Source organism: Gadus chalcogrammus, chromosome 13 (genome assembly GCF_026213295.1).
Source record: "Gadus chalcogrammus isolate NIFS_2021 chromosome 13, NIFS_Gcha_1.0, whole genome shotgun sequence".
Taxonomy (NCBI): Eukaryota; Metazoa; Chordata; class Actinopteri; order Gadiformes; family Gadidae; genus Gadus; species Gadus chalcogrammus.
Genome location: NC_079424.1, coordinates 10,371,689 through 10,390,049, shown reverse-complemented (window position 1 = coordinate 10,390,049; position 18,361 = coordinate 10,371,689). Strand labels below are relative to the sequence as shown.

The window sequence follows — 18,361 nt, the reverse complement described above, 5'->3', positions numbered from 1 at the left end:
GTACATACATTTTCAAGTAGGCCTATCTGTTGCAACAAATTTCCAATTTAATTAGTTGGTATAGGAAAAGCATTTTATTTTGAAGGGACAACAGGAAACGTGTTTAACGTGATTTCAGCGGACTTATCACTACAAAAAGTTAGGGAAAAAAAGGCTCCTCCTTGGATTTAACGGGAATGGCATCATCAAATCTGCGTCCACGGCTTGGTGTCGCTGTTCCATTTACTTTGTTGTTGTCCCTCGAAGTTAATTCTCATGCCTCTGCCTTTACGCTTTCCTTTGCGTATTTTGCAGTTTGACTGCTGAAGCATGTATAAGCGGACTTTCCAAACATCATCCGAGCAACGACTTTCATGAAGAATTTACGAATCGTTTGCGTTTTCAGCCTGTCTCTTGCTGTGATTCTCAATAATGACAAACCAGAAAGCGGTGGCAGAATGCGCCATTGATGTGTTGGTCACTTTCCCCGAATCGGTGCAGATATTTACAGGACTGCTCACAGCATTGACTGTCTCTGGGGGTCTTTTGGGCATTGTTACCGCTGCTCTGTTGTATGTGTTCTGTCTGAAGCCCATGCTTTTAACAAGACAGGTTAGACACACACACACACACACACACACACACACACACACACACACACACACACACACACACACACACACACACACACACACACACACACACACACACACCACAACAGGAACGTAAACCTTTTTTCTCTTTCAAATAGGGCAACAATGCTAGAAGGTTACTTGAGCCAGTCGAAGAAAACGTGGACAACCATCAAAGTGACCACATCAGCAACAACCGAAAAGATGTGACAAGTTCCTCAGCTGCAAAAGTTGTAGGATGATGCTCCACCATCACTATTGATATAGATTATTTATCACAGAGCATGTCATCAAAACATTCAATTCATATGGTCATGTTTGATGTGAATGAGATCATCATCTAAACATTTACTCTTCTCACCCACATTGTCCAGGAAAAAAAGATGCCACCCATCAACAGTGATGTTGCCGCGTTTGCATCGAGAGCAAAAGTGGTTTACCCCATCAACCAGAAATACAGGGTAAGACCACCCAAACAAACACACACACACGCTCACTCATCATAGGCCTACACTTAAGGACAGATCTATTTACTTATTGAAGAAAATGCCCACTATCACTTACAGTATTCACCATGGCAATGATCTGATTAAAACGTTTTGTAACAGTCAGTCTAAACACCAAAATGCTTCGTAAAACGCCATTGAAAATCTTGGGATTTGACATCAAAAGCTACATACGACTACTTAAAATGACTAGATGCACAATACAATCTTTATAATGTAACTTAATGTTTTTGCTTGACACTGTTAGCCGTTAGCAGACGGAGCGTCCAATCCCTCGGTACACGAGCGTTCAAAGCTTCCCGCTGGCTCCAACGAGGACTCCTCCACCGGAGAGTCCCTGAGCCAGGAGCAGGACAATGATGACAGCAGCCAGTTCATCTCCTCCTCTCTGGTGCCCAGGAGCCTCCAGAACCAGAGCTTCTCCAGGGCCCCCCACTACCCACACACACTCACTCAAACTGGGTATAAGTCTCTCGATGCTACTCTCGATCTCTGGTGCTTGACTAATAATGTTTAGCCCTCTCTTTGCTATGCATGTTCTGGCTTGGCATGATTTACTTAGTTGAGTCAGAGTGGATGAGCAGGAGTTGAAATGCATTACAATATGTATATGTTTGTTGATTATAGACAATATTTGGTTGATTTTCTCTTTTCTTAAAAGCCATGTATATTTAGTTGTTTTTTTGTTTTGTTCTAGATTACTTGTAAGACAAGTGTTATAGGCTCTAGTGGTTGTCTAACTTGTGTTCATTTTCATTAATTTATGATCGAGAGATTAATCGATAATGAATTCAATGTGGTGTGGCCAATGAGAGCAGTTTTGCTGGTGCTGTCTCCCCAGGTTTGAGGGACGTATCGGTCTCTACTGTCTTGCCCTGCAGGACGTGCAGCAACAGTGTTGTGGCCTCCAGGAGGAGAAGTGTCAGGTGGGTGAGCACAATGTTCCACTACAGCCCTGATATATAGCACTGTTCCTTTCAGTTTAATCTCTTAACTTGTTTCTACTTGTAGATCTTTCTCCGAATGGTGAAAATGATATTCAGTCAGCGGTTTCCAAAGAATAAAAATGAGGAAGACTTCTTCAAGAACCTCATTGTAATGCAGGAAAAGGTAGACACAAATTCTTAAATTACTTTTTATTCATACTTGTATGTACTTTCGTGTATGTACTGATGCATTAATGGAACAGTATTGCTGAATTGTCAACACCGTGCTTATAATAGTGTATATAACTGTAGGAAGGTGTTCTTAGTTTAACTGTTTTTTTTTCTTTTTTTATGTCAGGAAGTGGATACACTGAGGAAACGGTTAACCGCCAAGACGGCCTCTGAAAAGACTGCTGAGACAGATTCTCCCTGTACCCTGGAGGAGATAGAGAGGACCCATAAAGACCTTCTGGAGCACGGGCTTCAAATGGTAACTCGTAGAAAGAATGGCAACAAGCAGCTTTCTAGACCGCTTACTGCCCTCTTGTGGTCTACCCGGAGGTCATGCTACAAGGAGTAAGGGGGAATTAGCACTATCACCTGTGACAGGGTTTCTCAGATCATGGGTCAGGCCAAGCATCGGGCCATGGAGCAGTGGCTACTGGGCCATGGAGCAGTGGCTACTGGGCCATGGAGCAGTGGCTACTGGGCCATGGAGCAGTGGCTACTGGGCCATGGAGCAGTGGCTACTGGGCCATGGAGCAGTGGCTACTGGGCCATGGAGCAGTGGCTACTGGGCCACAGTAAACCGAATTACATTAGATTATAAACCTGGGCTTCACGTTAGTTGAAAAGTGAACCAAATACTTATTAATCCATCAGAACACAGAATTTGCAGTCGAAGAATCCCCCTGAAAAATTATTGAACCAACCACTGATTGGAAACAAACACACTTAATTTTGACATTTATGTTAATTGGCCATTTAAAGTTCTGTATATGTATGGCTTAGTGGGTCCAAGAAGCTGAGGATCAAGCTATTCTTGGTCCCTGGTTTTAAAAAGTTTAAGAAGGGCTGACCTATGACATCCACTTCTTCTCATCAACAGACTGAAGTATTTGGCCAGCAGGTGGAGCACTTGTGCCAGCATCTGTTGGGTAAGGACAGCGTTCTGCCGACAGAGGAAGCCCATGCCATCATCAACTCTCTCATCCACACTCTGGTACTGCTAGAGAACCACTGGATGGCTGCTCAGGAAGCAGGCCTTAAGGTGAGAGGAGGAGAACGCATCCATCATTTCGGTATTTATTCTTCAAAATTTTGCAAGTGACCACCATGCTTCTAAAAATTGTTTTAAGAATGTAGATCTTATTCAAAAAAATAATATCGTTCAGGAGGATACAATAGCTTGTTGTTCCAAACACTGTATGCTTATATGTTGGGCAAATAACTTTTTAATTAATTATGGAACACACAACAGCCTCTGTAATTATTAATCAAAAGTAATTATTTACAGAGAAACATGTTCTCCATGCATGCATTTTATAACTGCTTATGTTTTATTGATCCTTCTCTATAGAGCATCCAGCAGAGGCTGCTGTGGTGGGAGGAGTTGATGTATCTTTTTCAGGCCAAACCCGCCTTACTCAGACAGGAAGTGTCTCTGAGGCAAGCCCTGGTTGCCACGGCACTGGAGCAGCTCTCCGGAGAAGACACCTTGACCTTTGACCTGATGGAGAAGATGCTGTCGGAAATGCAGTGCAGTCTGAAGGAGTGCCTTGAGCTGTGCACCGAGGGTAGGAGTAATGCTGTAGTACAGGCTGACAGTGTTTGTACATTCAGGTGTTAATGTCGATTTTATGTATATACAAAGATATTGTCATCAATTGGGTTTCCAAGACAACACACAAATTATTCTCATCCCTAAACCGATGGAACTTACCCATGTGTCCTACTTTTTATATTTCAAGATCCTATCTGAAAATAGATTTTTTTTTCCAGGAACCTTCTTGTCTTCTTAATTAAGGTCAGGCTCCTGCACCATTTTACTGAATGTGGTACCTGTTATTTCAAGCAGGTTGCAAGAAGTTTTTTATTTAAACAATCAGACAGCCATAATTTTGACATTGTGTGACCAATACTATGACCGCTATGACATGTAAATTTTTTGGGAAAAAAAACTATTTATTACATTTATTTTTCTTACAATTCCATTCTTTTAAACTATGAATTCCATTCATAGTTAAAAATGTCAATAAACATAGATTAATCAAATTCCTATAACTAGCACACTTTTATACCCACTAGACAGGAAGCTCCGGCTTGACCTAGATTGTTCACACTACAGAAGACCAAGTATTGGATACGTAATGAACAAAATGATGTGCAGAATATTGGTATCCACAGTCAGCCAACCTGTCGGTGTGTTCCAGACTGTGTGAAGAAAGCCAAGGAGCTGGCGAGTGAGAAGTGGAGGAGGACCGAGAGCAAGAGTCAGAAGCTGCAGAGCAGCCAGGCCCGGGAGAGAAGCCAAGCGCTGGATTCAGCACAAGCCCACGGTGACCTACATCACTTCATCAAGGTCAGAACCATGACTTCATACCACTAACCAATAGGGATGTCGTATTGCCCTTGCTGCTGGCTATTCTTGCTCACATGCTATACCATGCAGCATGGACTATAGACGAACCAAGCAGGCAGGTAAGTCTTCCTTGATCCCCTCTTGGACAACTTGACAAATTGGCTTTGAAACAGGTTATCATTTAAAATCGAACAAATCTTGTGGTCTTTTTTTCTGCCTCACAAAACAGCAGTCAACCCCTTTCAACTGCTCTGCTTTGCTTTAACCAATCAAAACGAGCTCGGGGCACCAAACACTGAGCTGTACAACAATGAATTAAACAGACATGGTGGCTACGGAAGGCTGTATCTCTCTATCCAGTTCCTTTTAGGATCATGCAAATGTATATCCCCAGGATGTACTGTTGCATTAACACCTTTGTCATCTGCTTTAGTGACCCAGGTTTCAGCGTTTGTTCATGTGTGAATCTTGATGACCCTGTCAGGTGTACAAGGAGCTGCAGGCCAAACACAGGCAGCAGAGCATCAGCCTGGAGTTGAAACAGGATGACAGAGTGGTCGAAGCCCTCTGCGATCTATGGAGGGTGGGTGTTAGTGCGTCTGTGTATTCTGTGTCCACATCCACACTATCATTCTAAGCATTTAATAAGAATATAATAGATTTATATTGAATTTTCCGGCCATTCCATTTTTTTACTTCTCTAGAAACTTCACTCTTCATGGTCGAGGAGAGTGGGCGAGGAGGCCAAGAAGGTCTTCCTCGGCAGTCTTGCTCCCAGGCCACAGCTCTCTGTTGAGCACTGCAGCAAGCTGTGGCTGGATCTAGAGGATAAGCTGGCCACACAGCGGCAGCAGGCGGAGGTTGGGACCAAGATGCAACTGGAGGACATGAGGGCTCAGATGGATCAGGATAGACAGGTAGTCGCATCGGGGATGGGCACAGCTGTACATCTTAAGCTGCTTTAAATGTGTTTCGTGAATTGCTTGCAGTGGACATTTCAATAAAATCTGAGCCCATGAAGCGCTACAACCTTTCAAGGTTCAGTTTAGAGCCAGGAAATAAGCCACTATAATAGTTGATGGTCTTTCAAAGAACACTGACTTAGTGCAATTCACACTTTTATAGTTTATTCAATGATGTTGATTTTTAGACTGTATTAAACCCTTAATAATCATGTTGGAGGGAAATGTGGTTTCAGTCTCATACTTAAACATCCATATACTACTATGCAAGAAGGCTTTGAATGCAATTTTGAAATCCTCAAATCAATCAAATTGTATTTCATCACACTTAAGTGTGGTTGAGCATGTTTTCAAGAAGCCAATGAAACATGATCCGGCCTCTCAAGCCCAATTCTGTGATGTGCTTGTGCTGCTCCAGCTCTGGGGTGAAGAGACTGCTGTGGTGCTGGCTTGCCTCAGGCATCTGACAGAGCAGCAGATGAAGATGCTCCAGACCACAGTTGTCAGGCAGAGCTACATGCTGGACAGGTGAGGTCAAAACAGGATCAAACCTCACTTTGAATTAACTAGAGTCGATGGAAACAACCGCCCATGCATTATCTAAGATGATACACAATGCCCTTATTGCTAAAAGAGACGTATTATCTCTGGGATACTAACTGTTTTGTTGAGTTTTATTGAGTGGCTCTTATTGAATGTTTATAGATCAAATATATTACATTAGTGTTTTTAGCATTATAAAAGTAGCATACACTGTTTTCCAGACCGGTGGGGATGCTGCTGGAAAAGAAACAGGAGCGCCTCCTGGTGGCAGTGCAGACACACTTTGTGTCCCGGCACTTCTGTCTGCATGTGCTAAGGGAAATGAGGCTGTCCAAGCTGAAAGCTCTGGCTCAAACAGACTTCAGAGACCTGCTGAGAGAAGACCACAACCAAAGCCAGGAAAACGACAATTCAGCCACGAAAGATCAACGCAAGGTTTGCACAGCTTGTTGTTTCTGTTTATAACTGGGGACGATAACGATCAGCTCGTTAATCATCTGAAGCATGTCTCTACTGTGATATCTTCCTCTTGTACGGTGCAGACAGAGGCAGTTTGCTATGAAAATGCAAACAAAACCCTTCTCGCTTTTCTCTGTCGAAAACAACAAACACCGCAGTCCGGCCCCTCATCCTGTTCAATAATGGAACGCAATTAGTCCCCCCTCCCAGGGGAGCCGTGAGCCAATGTTTGCTCCATGCCAACGCAGGACAGCGGGGCCAGCCTGGCAGAGAGACACCTGGGGGCCGAGAGCCAGCTGGTGGACCACAGCTTCCAGCAGGAGTTCCTCTCGGAGCTGGAGACGGGAACCGAGCTCCTGCAGAGGCACGCCCAGCTGCTGGTGGGCAACGCCCTCAGCCACAGGGTCTGGGGGCGGATGGGGGCCACGGCCCCGCTGGAATGGCCCACCCGCCCACAGCACACCGACGGACTGAAGGTATGCTGACTCGTGTTTTCATCCTGTCTAGTGGTCATAGTTTTGAGATGATCTGATTGTAAAAAAAAGCTAAATGTGCTTCCACGTGATGCAGAAGAGTGGTTCACAATGCAGAAGAGTGGTTCACAATGCAGAAGAGTGGTTCGCGATGCAGAAGAGTGGTTCTTTCAATGTGCCTCAATTTATCTGTTCCACATAATTACTGTGGGGATGCAAATGCACTTAAGGCTAAATGTATAAAACATGCATCTGTACTTTGCACTTTGGTACAATCATGTTTTTTTAAGGTGGCTTAATGATTTAAATAAAGTAGAAACTAGAGTGGGAGGGCTGTATAGTACTGTAGTGGTGGGGTGTCTAACTCCTAGCCAGAGGGTTTGAAGCCAAATATCCGCAGTGAATCTGTACGCAACCCTGAGCAAGACGCTGATCATTAAAGGTGACATATTATACGACAAGGTGTGAGTTTGATTAGCCGTTACAAGTCGTTTTGCAAATCTGCCTCTTCTGACATCACAAGTGGGCGTGTTACCTAGATGAATGCTGGACAGATCAGTCCACCAGCCTGCCCAGTGGACTGTAGCAAACGATCCGTCATATATCTAGGTGGACACGCCCACCTATGATGTCAGAAGAGGCAGATTTTCAAAATGGCTTGTAACAGTTAATCACACTAGCACCTGGTGGTATAATATGTCACCTTCAACAAGATGCATCCAAATAAATTCACAGTATGTAGCTTTGGATAATACAAATCTGCTAAATGAGTATTTTTCTTTCTTTTGCCTTTTTCTTTTAACACAAACTCTTTCCCGGCCCGGTGTTCCCGTCTGCTGCAGCATCACCTGGCTGAGGTTGCCTCTGAGAGCGTGTACCTAACCAAGGACTCCCTCAGTGCCCTGGTTCAGGGTTATTACTCTCACATGGAGGACGTCACCACCAGACTGCAGGAGGAACAGTCAAGCACACGGCAGTCAGTCAGAGGTGAGGTGGAAGGATCAACACACACACACTCACTATGCTGTCCATAATATCTTCCAGTTAGTATTGTTTAGTCTAGGTCTCCATACACAGAATTTTACGGAAGTGGTGAGGTACAAGTCTTGTCAAAAACAAAAACAAAAGAGAGATAGCGTTATTCAAGTTCAAGTTCTTTATTTAGTCAAATGTTTGAAGGAGGTTTAATTGAATGGACGTGGGAGTGCAGCCATGGCCCAAGATTAACTTTTAGAATAATGTCTATTAAACCTGCCAGAGTTGAAGGCAGCCCAGCAATGGTTTTGATATATAACAGGAATTGTTTTACCTGCCAAATGTTTAAATCTATCTGCTATTGGATAGTGCCAGGAGTTCATTTTGAAACCTGGCTGCAGCGCAATGGTGACAAGCACCTTAGTCATAGAGGATTTTTCCATGTGTGACGGATGGGTCATTCTAAATCTCTGCAGACGAGAATGCGAGGCGAGAGAGCAGCCATCTCTTCCACCAGGGCTTGCTGAGAGAGCTGGCCAACTGGGAGAAGAACCTGACGTCTAAAGAGTTTCAAAAGAGGTACATCTAACCCCTCGATGATCCATTTTCATACCACTGTCACGCCTCACCTGACCTTTATCTGTATGTTTTTGTTTTTTGGCTTAAAGGGTTGAACAACACAAAAGGAAGTTGCTGGAGCACTACGACCTCGGACAGGAGGTGCTGTTTGATACTCTGAGGCAGCACAGAGTTTCCGAGGACCAGGCCATGGAAAAGGTCAAAGCACAGTTGCTGGTAAGTGCTGCACTTCCATGTTCCTTGCCACTCGTAGTCATACTGTTTCTTCAGTCTTATTTGGAGAATCATTTCAGATATCTTGATTTCAATCGTTATCTGAACGAAACGGTTGTTGTAAGTAATGCACTGTTGGATCCATTAGGAAGCAGAGGAAAACTTTATTACGGAGGTGGCTGCCCTGGCCCGGGTGTCTCTCCAAAACACCCGTCTGGACCCCACTATCCAGGAGGAGAACTCTGGTCAGGACTCTTTCTGTGATTAAGTAGCAAATATTGATCTAGGGTTACAACAAGAATGATAAATCCATAGGAATCAAGACAATTGTATTTGTATAGCCCTTGATCACAGTGACGGATCCAAACGCTTCACAGTCTTGTAATATTAGATTAGATACAACTTCATTAATCCCCCTCAGGCAAAATCATATACCACACCTTGAGACTAAGACCTCTAAAGGGCAGGAGAACAGGGATCCCTCATTCCTGGAAAGGTTTGGAATTCAATAAGTGTTGGATGGACGGACATATCGTGGTAGCTTTGCCTTGTGATAAGACCTTTTATAATTATAAATGAATTTATTAGAACATAGTAGATTAGTAAAGGGTCGAAGAAAATTAAACATCCATAATGTATAATGTTTTTCTACACCTCTAATTAGATCAATATGTTATTGTTGTTGATAATGGAATATTTCCACAGGTGTTGTGAGTCACGACATCATGAATCTGCTGGCCCTGAATCCAGATCTGGATCCTGCTAAGAATCCCTCTCTGACTCCAACAGTTGTAGCGACCGCTCCAAAAGCACCTCAGAAGAAGAACAGGGAGCGGGAATCTCAACTCATTTGACATCAACATGTTTTTTTTTACAAAACTGTTTGTACAGCAATGGGATATGTATTTTTGCTCATTTAATTTTGAAACTATATTGTAAAATGGTATTTGTATTTTACATATAACCACTGCATCTATAATGTTGACAATTATTCAGAGATTTGTATATAAATGTAGAAAATACAGAGCCTTTTAAAAAAAATTGTTGTTTTTAATCTAAGAGAGCAATCTTTTTTGTACCACTTGCAATCCAAAGGCAAGTGTTCCGTGTTACTTTTGGGAATACCCTGCCGCCAAGTAAATAATGCATAAATAAAGAATGCATTTTCCAGCCGTGTATACACCACCTGTTGGATGAAATTATCATGCGATTGGACTCAATCACGGTTCACAATACACTTCCTCCATGTCATCATCAACGTTTCACTCTATCGATTCCCATGGATCCTGAGTACAGGAGGCTGATGGATGAGTTCCTAGGTGAATAGGAGATGTCTAGTCTGATTGTAGCAAAGCACTACTACTCAGGGTTGAAAGCCTCTCCCTCTCCCCTAATGGCGTTTTAAGTACAGCCCTTTATGGATGATAATGTAGGGTAATACTCAACAGCCTAGAAGGACTGACTGGCATGCTCTGTGCCCACTCTTACAGGACTCAGAAGTTCACTTCTGAATTGATGAGTAACTGCCAGTAGGCCTACGCTGCTTTTTGGAGCCTCGATTATCAGCAGAAAACCGATTAGTTTCCATTATTAATCTCAAATTCGTGAAAACACTTGAAAGGTTAACAATTGGGTTCTCAGGCAATCTGAGAAAAATATGCTTAGCGTTGGACTTTAGCCCTACCCACTCATAGTAACGGACGGGCGGCTCTCTTGGCAAGCACATGTCTCGTCTGATTTATCAATGCACGTTGTGACTTCTGAGCTGTCAGGACTTTGCTGGTGTCGGCAGTGATCTACAGGGGAAGCCGTTTGGATCTGAGGCTCCGGGTCCCTCAGGGGACTGCAGGGACTTGTGGGAAGATGACCTGATTTCTAAATTTCTCCTCTCTGCCTGAGGTGCAGGCTATAGTCGCCGTTTCAAATAAAGTAGACCACCAAGGAAGCCGATATGATCGAGGCTGGATTTACCGGGCGGATTGTGATCTGGTACGACTCTAGTTTTGGGCACTCATTTGTCTACCTAACGGGCGCCAGTTCGGCAGATGACCTCCCTTCTCTCAGTTGATATGGGTGAGTTGAGGTAACCGTCGATATCTAGGCTACGTCCTCTTCTCCTCACTATAGGTTTAAAGCAAGGCTAAAAGCTATAGCTATGTCGTTTTAAATAAAACCGTGACGAAAGAGATCTTTCTTTTGGAAAACCAAACACGTATTCTATTTATTTGTTATTCAATGTTTTAATTGTCCTTTGCTGATTAAGCGATTGATTACTTGTATACACTGTTATTGGCTTGTTGACAAATCTAAATCGATGACTATTGCACAATAAGCTTCAATTTGGACTGCTGTGTGTTGGTGATGTGCACAGCGTGTGATCGTCACCGCATCAGATGGTCAGTTATTTTAAGGTGCTAAAACAAGGTCGATGCTTCAGTTCAGAGTCAGACTCTAGCCGATTTAATCTGAGCGGCTCAAAACCCCTGGTTATTGTGGGTGTCTACCTGAAAACTATTGCTTCTCAATCGCCCAAATAAAGTTGGATTTCTTAAAAAATATATATTGTAAGCCCATAGAAAAAAATATATACTTGTATTTTTTTAATCGTTAGTGGTTTGTTAAATCGTTAATATAGGCCTGATAAATTATCGAATTATTCAGAACAAGACAATATGTGTTACTATCATCACTGATCCCATCCCTCCATTTTCTTTTTCAGTTTAACATCCCGGCCACAGAAATCCCCTCGAGGTGAGCAGTCATGGCGAACCTACAGCAGGAGTACCCGTTGGTGCTGCTGGGGATACTGGAGGAGCTGGCCAACATGCGCCACTGGCTCTCTTTCCAGGACCTCTGTCGAATGGTCAGCACCCGGTTCGACCTGGAGCACCTCGTGGAGCTCCGGAGCCTGCTGTTTGCGGCGGCCAGTCAAGACCCGTGCTTCCCTGCTACCCTCTTCAGGGACCGCGTTGCGGTCCGAAATCTGGGGCTCTCCCCAATAGGCGTGGCCGCGGATATCGTCACAATCTTCAATCTCATTCAGATGACAAGTGGTGCTTATGATGGCAACCAATCGACGAGGAGCGAGGCGGCTATCCCCATCGACCAATCCCTGGGACCCTCTGAGCTGCTGAGCTTTACTGGAAGGGAAAGAGCACGTTCCCACTCTGACATTGGAAGCAAGCCCATAGATCAGCACTTACTCTTCCCCAAATCGAATTATTCAGCCTACAAGCGCGGAAGCCTCCCGCCGGATCCCATCTCACTCGTGTCCTCTCCTCCGGCCAGAGCGAGGGCTGTGTCTTTCAGCCTGCCGCACAACTCCCCTATATTTGCGGGGGATCAGTTCACAAGCCAGGACATGCAGAACATGTACCTGCCCCTGGAGACTGACAGCGAGTCCAGCGGAGAGTCTGTTCCTCCAGAGGTGTTCGAAGAGGAGCAGGAGTCCGCTGTCGACCAGAAGAGAAACATCTTCAAGAAGGATTTCCACAACCAGCCCCCGCTAATACCCCAGGTGACTATTAGCAGTGAGTCTCTTAGTCCTGGTCAAGTGCCGAAATCCTTTGATAACCTTAGCTTTGAGATGCTGAACAACCCTTACCCGTCACCCACAGCTGTTCAGCATTTACTGGAGCAACAGGTGAAGCACGAGAGCTTGGATGACCTGCAGGACTCCACCTACTTTGGGCCGAGGTCAAATGCCGAGTGGTCCCCACGTCACCTCCAACCCCCCAGGGCCCAGAAGTCCATGTGGACCAACAAGAGCCATAGTTTGGAGGACCGGGTCGGCGTGGGCAGCATGGGGTTGGGCTTGGAAGCGTCAGGGGCTCCGTTCCCGCGGCGGTCTTCCCCGGCTATCAGCCTCCTCGGGGCCTCCTTGGCAGGGGAGTTTAGGAACAGCCTCATGGTGGACAGAGGCGATGGGGCCAAGGCTCAGGGGACCCAGACCGACGCCCCGGACCACAGAAGGCTCCGCAGCATGGTCCACGCCGACCGCCTCTCCTTCATGACCTCGCTGGACGACCCCGAGTTCGGGGAGGACGACATCAGCGCCATATTCCGTTTCCTGGACGACATGAGCATGTGCGGCTCGACGGGCGTCCTGCACCCCAGCGAGGGTATGGCGGCCGCGAACCCGGACACCCACGAGGGGAGGAGGGGTCGCCTGGGTCAACTGCAGAGACTCTTCCACTCCCTGGAGAGCACCGACGACGGCGGCCTCAAGGCCAGCGTCTGCAAGCTGCTCCTGCGCATGAGCCAGATCGAGCGGCAGCTCGAGGGCCTGGCCGAGGTCAAGTCGGAGATCTCCCAGGTCCTCTCTGCCCTGCAGCGGCTTGACGAGAAGATCCAGCAGCCCGTGGTCGGGGGCGGACGGGGCACCGGAGGCGGCCGGTGGCTAGAGCCCCTCAGCGCCGGTGTGTCCTCGTTCAGCAGCCACCCGGTGACTCCTGGCTCTGAGACGTCAGAGCCCCAGCCTCTGTCCGTGTCCGGGCTTCTCTACCCGAGGACCAGCAGCAGCAGCCTGGACTGGAGCCGGTGGAACGCCGGGGGGCCGATGGAGAGCGGCACGGATCAGGCTGAGGTTTCCAAGGGCTCCAAGGAGGGGAAGAAGGAGGCGTCCTCTCGACGGGCCTCCAGGGCCCATGCCGAGGAGAAGGCGGTTTCAGATGCAAAGCGTCCCAGTGTGTCCCACTCTGCACGGGAATGGGCGGTCGCATTCTCTAAAGGCAAAGACCACAAGTCCTCTTCGTATGAAAAAGGTGGACAGGTAAATCAACTTTTTACTTTAAAACTTTGTTTACCTTAAATTCCATTGCAAATAATTTGTGTGTGGGTGTTTGTGTGGATGGGAGAGTATTGTGTGTGTGTGTATCTGTGTGTATCTGTCAATGCATGTTTGTGCATGATATTCCATTATACATTTAAAAAAAAAATATTTCTACACCCAAACTGTTTTTAGCTTATAATACTGTTGGTAAACAAACCCTTAATGCTGTTTGTGATGGTGACCCAATGCTTCTTGGTAATAATAAGTTAGTAACAGCTATAAAAGTAATTGATGGTAATATACTCATAATGCCTGCCCCTGGCATACTCTTTTATTCTATATTTCACCGGCATCTTAAAGCTGTAGGATTCTTCACTATTTCCACTATTCAGGTGGATCAGACCAACAACAGCACAACCAACCTGCTTTCTCAGAAGCCCCCAACCCTGGTGGAGCAAGTGTTTAACTCGGGCTTGTTCAAACAGAAGGACAGCAGTCTGATGGGTGGGATGAGCTCTGGGAAGGTCATGGAGTCTAGATTGGCTGAGGGGAGGGGAAGACCAATCTGGGCGCTCCATGACAGAGAGTCCCCCGTCTCCCCTTTAAATATGCAGGTATGATCCGTCCTTTGTTGACCTATAAAAAGACTAAAATACTTCCGTGGGGCTTTCAGAAAAAAAACGATGTTTTGCTGGTTGTTAATGTATTATGAGTACATTGTTCTGATGTTGAAATATTGCCAATTTACAAAGCTGAAGAAAGGCTTTTAGGACAGTTTTTTAAAAGAAAGGAATGTACAGTTGAGAAATATCGCTCGATAACAATAAGTAAGTAAGTAAGTAATACATTATTTATATAGCACTAATTAAAACAAGCAGTTACAAAGGGCTTCACACACACACACACACACACACACACACACACACACACACACACACACACGAAATATTAGTAAATAATACAAATATATATTACAATATAATCACAGCACATTGAGAGACAAACCAAACTAAAACCAGAACATGACCAAAAGAGGAGACTTGTAGGCGGTGGGCTGAGATTGCGTATCGGCTTTAGTTTTAGAAAATAATGATCACCATTAAGGGAGGACCTGGATTTCTAAAGTGTAAATCAAATTCTGTTTGTTGCAACCCAAAAATTCTTGCACATCTTCCCAAAACCATAGTCCAAAGTTCATTAAACTGGCAAACACTGCGGCCTACTATATCGAACCAGCATGCTAAGATGCTGACGGAGGGATGTCATTAACCTATCAGATTTATTTGCATTGAGCACAGCTGTTAAACTGAGGAATCAAAGGATGGATATAACGGAAAACGGTAGAACATGGTAACAGCAGCATCAGCACCACTCCATGTGTGAGGGTAAGTATTAATATATTTGAAAATGCTAGCTATGCAAGTTATTTATCATGGAGCTTTGTCAAATGAGTTGTCACAGAGGTCATTGTGCACCGCAGAAGTTATCCCACTACCATTATTCCTATTTTTTCCTTTATCCTCTGTTATTAATATCACAGATCATCAACTGTTTAAAATAAGTACTTGTGTGTCAGACATAAGGGGTACTAATGCTTGAATTTTTTTCATAAATAAGTCCTACGGATCATCTTGACTGTCCCACCACCCTTGGGGATTGTAGCAGGTATGTTGGGAAAAAGTTGGGATTTGTCTTCTGTGTGTGTCAATTGAGTAGATCATTTGAGATGAAATACAGCCAACCAGTGTTTTTTTTTTATGGATGTGGTTTTAATGTTTCTGGGCACTTCAATGTACATGGACTTAAGAAGTAATGGGAATGAATGAGGGGCTTTATTATGTTGTGCTTCTCTTCAACAGTGTCCACTGCAGCTAGATGGCCACATGCCTCTCCTGTGACGGAATCAGGTGGGTTTGGGGTGTGATTCATCAAATAAATCATCTTCTCAGTCCTTCAAATTGGTCTTTCACTGGACAGGGGTGCAAGTGTACTTCATAATAAACGTTGGTTCTTCTGAAATGTAAAGTGTGAAATATCAATGTGACTTGGTCCTTATTTACATTATTTTTTTCCACTACAGGTTTAAGAATCAAAGTTGAAGTTCAAGATCCACATTCACCCTCCTAGTCATTGAATGTTTGATATGAGCTTTCTTTTACAGCCTCTTCTTGCATTAAAACCGCCTTTTCTCTTTTCCAGACTTGTTTTATCTTTGTGAGGTTAGTGAAATTGCTGCAACAGTCCCTGTGACAGCCTGTGTGAGCTGGTATAGCAACAAGCACCAAGTTAAATCTTTGCACTACACATGTTCACAAAAGATGGGTGCAAGAGTAGTCTAGTGGTTGGATAATGTTTTTAGGACGTTATGCTCCTCATTTTGACAAAATTTTGAATTTCCCAAGAAATACAATAGATAATAACAAAATTCAAAGAAACTTTGAGGTCTATTGAAAAACGTTTAAGAAACTTTTAAGTATACCAGTAAATTAATGCCAGAAAAAAAGCAAGGATGGTATTGAGTTATATTTCTAAAATATTAAAATTTGTGTTCAATCAATTTAGAGCTAGAGACGTTAACTTGGGTTAAACCTCTAGCTGTTTTTGTGGAAGAAATTTCAGTGAATATGATTTTAAAATCCCCTGAATCTAGATGTCACGATAAGCAAGTACAATGTAGCTAATGTGCAAAACGATAAATGTTGACTACGAAATTTTGCATTTTATAGTCTGTGGTTGCATCGAAAATCGTTTTTTATGTTATCTTCATTGACAGTAATATGTGGTTGTACGTTTGAACTTTTTCAATAATTCAAACCACATGATTGACATGATTTAATAACTGGGATTGAGGCATTGAAAGCACCCTATTGGATGATAACTACAAATATGTCATGCATGTCAGACCCAAAGCAACCTGCTCTCTTTGCCAGAAAATGTAACTTGAACAAATTTAAAGATAAACAAAAAATGTGCAAGAAGTACGGGTGGCAATCAATTTTTTCATTTGTTAAAAACTAGAAGTTGTCAAAATATATTGGATCCTCCTTTGACAGGGATCGTCTAAATACAAAAAATCTCCCGTTGGCCCACCGCCTATTGGATCAACAGAAAGAGAAGTCTACTCTTTCTTATCTATAAGAGGGTTTCTATATATCTCTTTAAACATTCCAGCAAATGTGACATATTGGGGAAGATGGTTCCAGAGGGTCTGTGCTAAAACAGCAAAGGTGCAATCAACTTTAGTGTTGAAATGGGAGGCAGAGAGTAAATTCTGAGTAGATCCTAAAATCTTGAAACATTTCGTGCCCAGCATTTGGTACAATTAATGACTTGGAGTCTCTCTCTTGGCACCTTGTTTGAAGTATTTGTCTTCTCCGCAGGGCCAGGAGTCTCTGAACCCCACCAACATGGACTTCTGGATGGAGGACACCTACACTCCTGGCTATGATGCGTTACTCAGGCGCAAGGAGGCCCACCTTCGCAGGGCCAGGGCCTGTAAACTAGGGGCACTGATTATCATCTGTATAATCATAATTCTGGTTATTGTTATTCCTGTTTGCACCATGGGCATAAAAAGGTCTTGAAAAAGTATATAAATATATATATATATATTGTTGACCATTTTTCTATTTTTTTGTTGAATAGTTTGCTTGCCTTACATGTGTTCTCATTAATCAGAAGAAAAACTTGGCAATCTTCAGGGGAAATAACGGAAAACTGTGATGCAAGATGCTAATAACGGAGTTGGTAGTCAATATCTTCAAGATGTTTCATTACACTGCTTTGCATGCATCAGGCATGACTTTGGATCAAATAGCAGGAATTGGATTGCAGCCTAGTTTTACAATCATTTATCCTTAATTTTACAATTGCATTACATAAAGTCATTTCTCCCACAATTAAGACTTTAATATTTAATTTGATGGAATTTGATTTAAGTTTTTACATTTTATTTCATTTCATTTAAAAAATAAGCTACACATAAGAACAGGGTAATGGGGTGCTAAGATTTTAAGTTATTTACTAAATTACTTAAAATCTCAGAGTTTAGACTCAAACTAGATTAACTGAGAAAATGCAAGTTTTTTATTTAGTCTGCATCCTCTTAACATTACAAATGCATTGTCTATCAGCACCAACTTTCAGCACTGCCTGCCTCTTTGAAACACTTTTTTGAAACTACAGGGCCATTTCAATACTGTTTATAAGTTGTTTATCACCTAAGATACATTTTACAGTAGCAATTTACAAACTACGAGATTATGCCAAATAATGCATATTTTTCAGAAAATATACTGTATATTATACTGTATATCCCATCCATGAATATTCCTGAACCTCGATCAAGTAATGTGATACACCGTTAAAGCAAGCATAAACTAATAAATTATTTTACAGAGGCGTTCTTGTCAGGTCTAAAGTTCACTTAATTGTGTTGAGGTTCAGATGGTGCAGCTTGTTGGATGTGTTTATGTTTTTCTGTTAGGCATTGTAAGTAGGAGAAAGCCTCCTCCAGGAAGCACTCTTCAATGGCTTGTGCGTAATTAAATTAATTAGACAATTAAGCACTCAAGCACACTCATAAACACAGAAGCATATTTCTTATCTTTGCATTGGCTTAATCTATAATACTGAGTTAGATTTATGTTTATGATGAGGTGAGTGTTTTCCTCATTAGTGCATTGTCACATTATGTGTGGGAATCCTGCTTATGAATTATAGCTGAATTATGAGCTGAATTATGTGAGTAAGTATAATAAGC

At 43.4% G+C, this 18,361-nt stretch overlaps 2 protein-coding genes across 3 annotated transcripts; both read left to right on the top strand.

Annotated features, from left to right (window-relative positions):
* The first annotated feature begins 132 nt into the window (after positions 1–132).
* LOC130402511 (evC complex member EVC-like) lies at positions 133–10,072 on the top strand. 2 transcript variants are annotated; one of them, XM_056606706.1, is made up of 20 exons: positions 133–591; positions 731–841; positions 986–1,072; positions 1,365–1,579; positions 1,959–2,043; positions 2,129–2,227; positions 2,402–2,533; positions 3,152–3,313; positions 3,623–3,839; positions 4,476–4,624; positions 5,109–5,207; positions 5,329–5,541; positions 6,005–6,114; positions 6,351–6,564; positions 6,837–7,064; positions 7,904–8,048; positions 8,513–8,615; positions 8,705–8,831; positions 8,977–9,073; positions 9,534–10,072. In XM_056606706.1, exons 1-20 carry the CDS (start codon positions 412–414, stop codon positions 9,680–9,682), a joined length of 2,922 nt encoding a protein of 973 aa, XP_056462681.1. In that variant the 5' UTR covers positions 133–411; the 3' UTR covers positions 9,683–10,072. The 2 variants fall into 2 exon arrangements, with proteins under 2 accessions (XP_056462681.1, XP_056462680.1); XM_056606705.1 differs by having other exon boundaries at positions 134–591; positions 731–844; positions 9,534–10,071.
* Positions 10,073–10,276: 204 nt separating this feature from the next.
* Positions 10,277–17,521, top strand: LOC130402304 (major intrinsically disordered Notch2-binding receptor 1-like). Its single transcript, XM_056606456.1, has 4 exons — positions 10,277–10,901; positions 11,548–13,599; positions 13,992–14,213; positions 16,980–17,521. The coding sequence occupies exons 2-4, from the start codon at positions 11,590–11,592 to the stop codon at positions 17,181–17,183; spliced, it is 2,436 nt and encodes an 811-aa protein (XP_056462431.1). The 5' UTR covers positions 10,277–10,901; positions 11,548–11,589; the 3' UTR covers positions 17,184–17,521.
* Positions 17,522–18,361: the final 840 nt, after the last annotated feature.

Excerpts from the sequence above, each read along its gene's own strand:
- LOC130402304 (XM_056606456.1), top strand. The coding sequence starts at position 11,590 with ATGGCGAACCTACAGCAGGAGTACCCGTTGGTGCTGCTGGGGATACTG. Across the intron at positions 13,600-13,991 it reads CGTATGAAAAAGGTGGACAG|GTGGATCAGACCAACAACAG; the intron begins GTAAATCAACTT and ends TCCACTATTCAG. Across the intron at positions 14,214-16,979 it reads TCTCCCCTTTAAATATGCAG|GGCCAGGAGTCTCTGAACCC; the intron begins GTATGATCCGTC and ends TCTTCTCCGCAG.
- LOC130402511 (XM_056606705.1), top strand. The coding sequence starts at position 412 with ATGACAAACCAGAAAGCGGTGGCAGAATGCGCCATTGATGTGTTGGTC. Across the intron at positions 1,580-1,958 it reads CACACACTCACTCAAACTGG|GTTTGAGGGACGTATCGGTC; the intron begins GTATAAGTCTCT and ends CTGTCTCCCCAG. Across the intron at positions 6,115-6,350 it reads CAGAGCTACATGCTGGACAG|ACCGGTGGGGATGCTGCTGG; the intron begins GTGAGGTCAAAA and ends ACTGTTTTCCAG.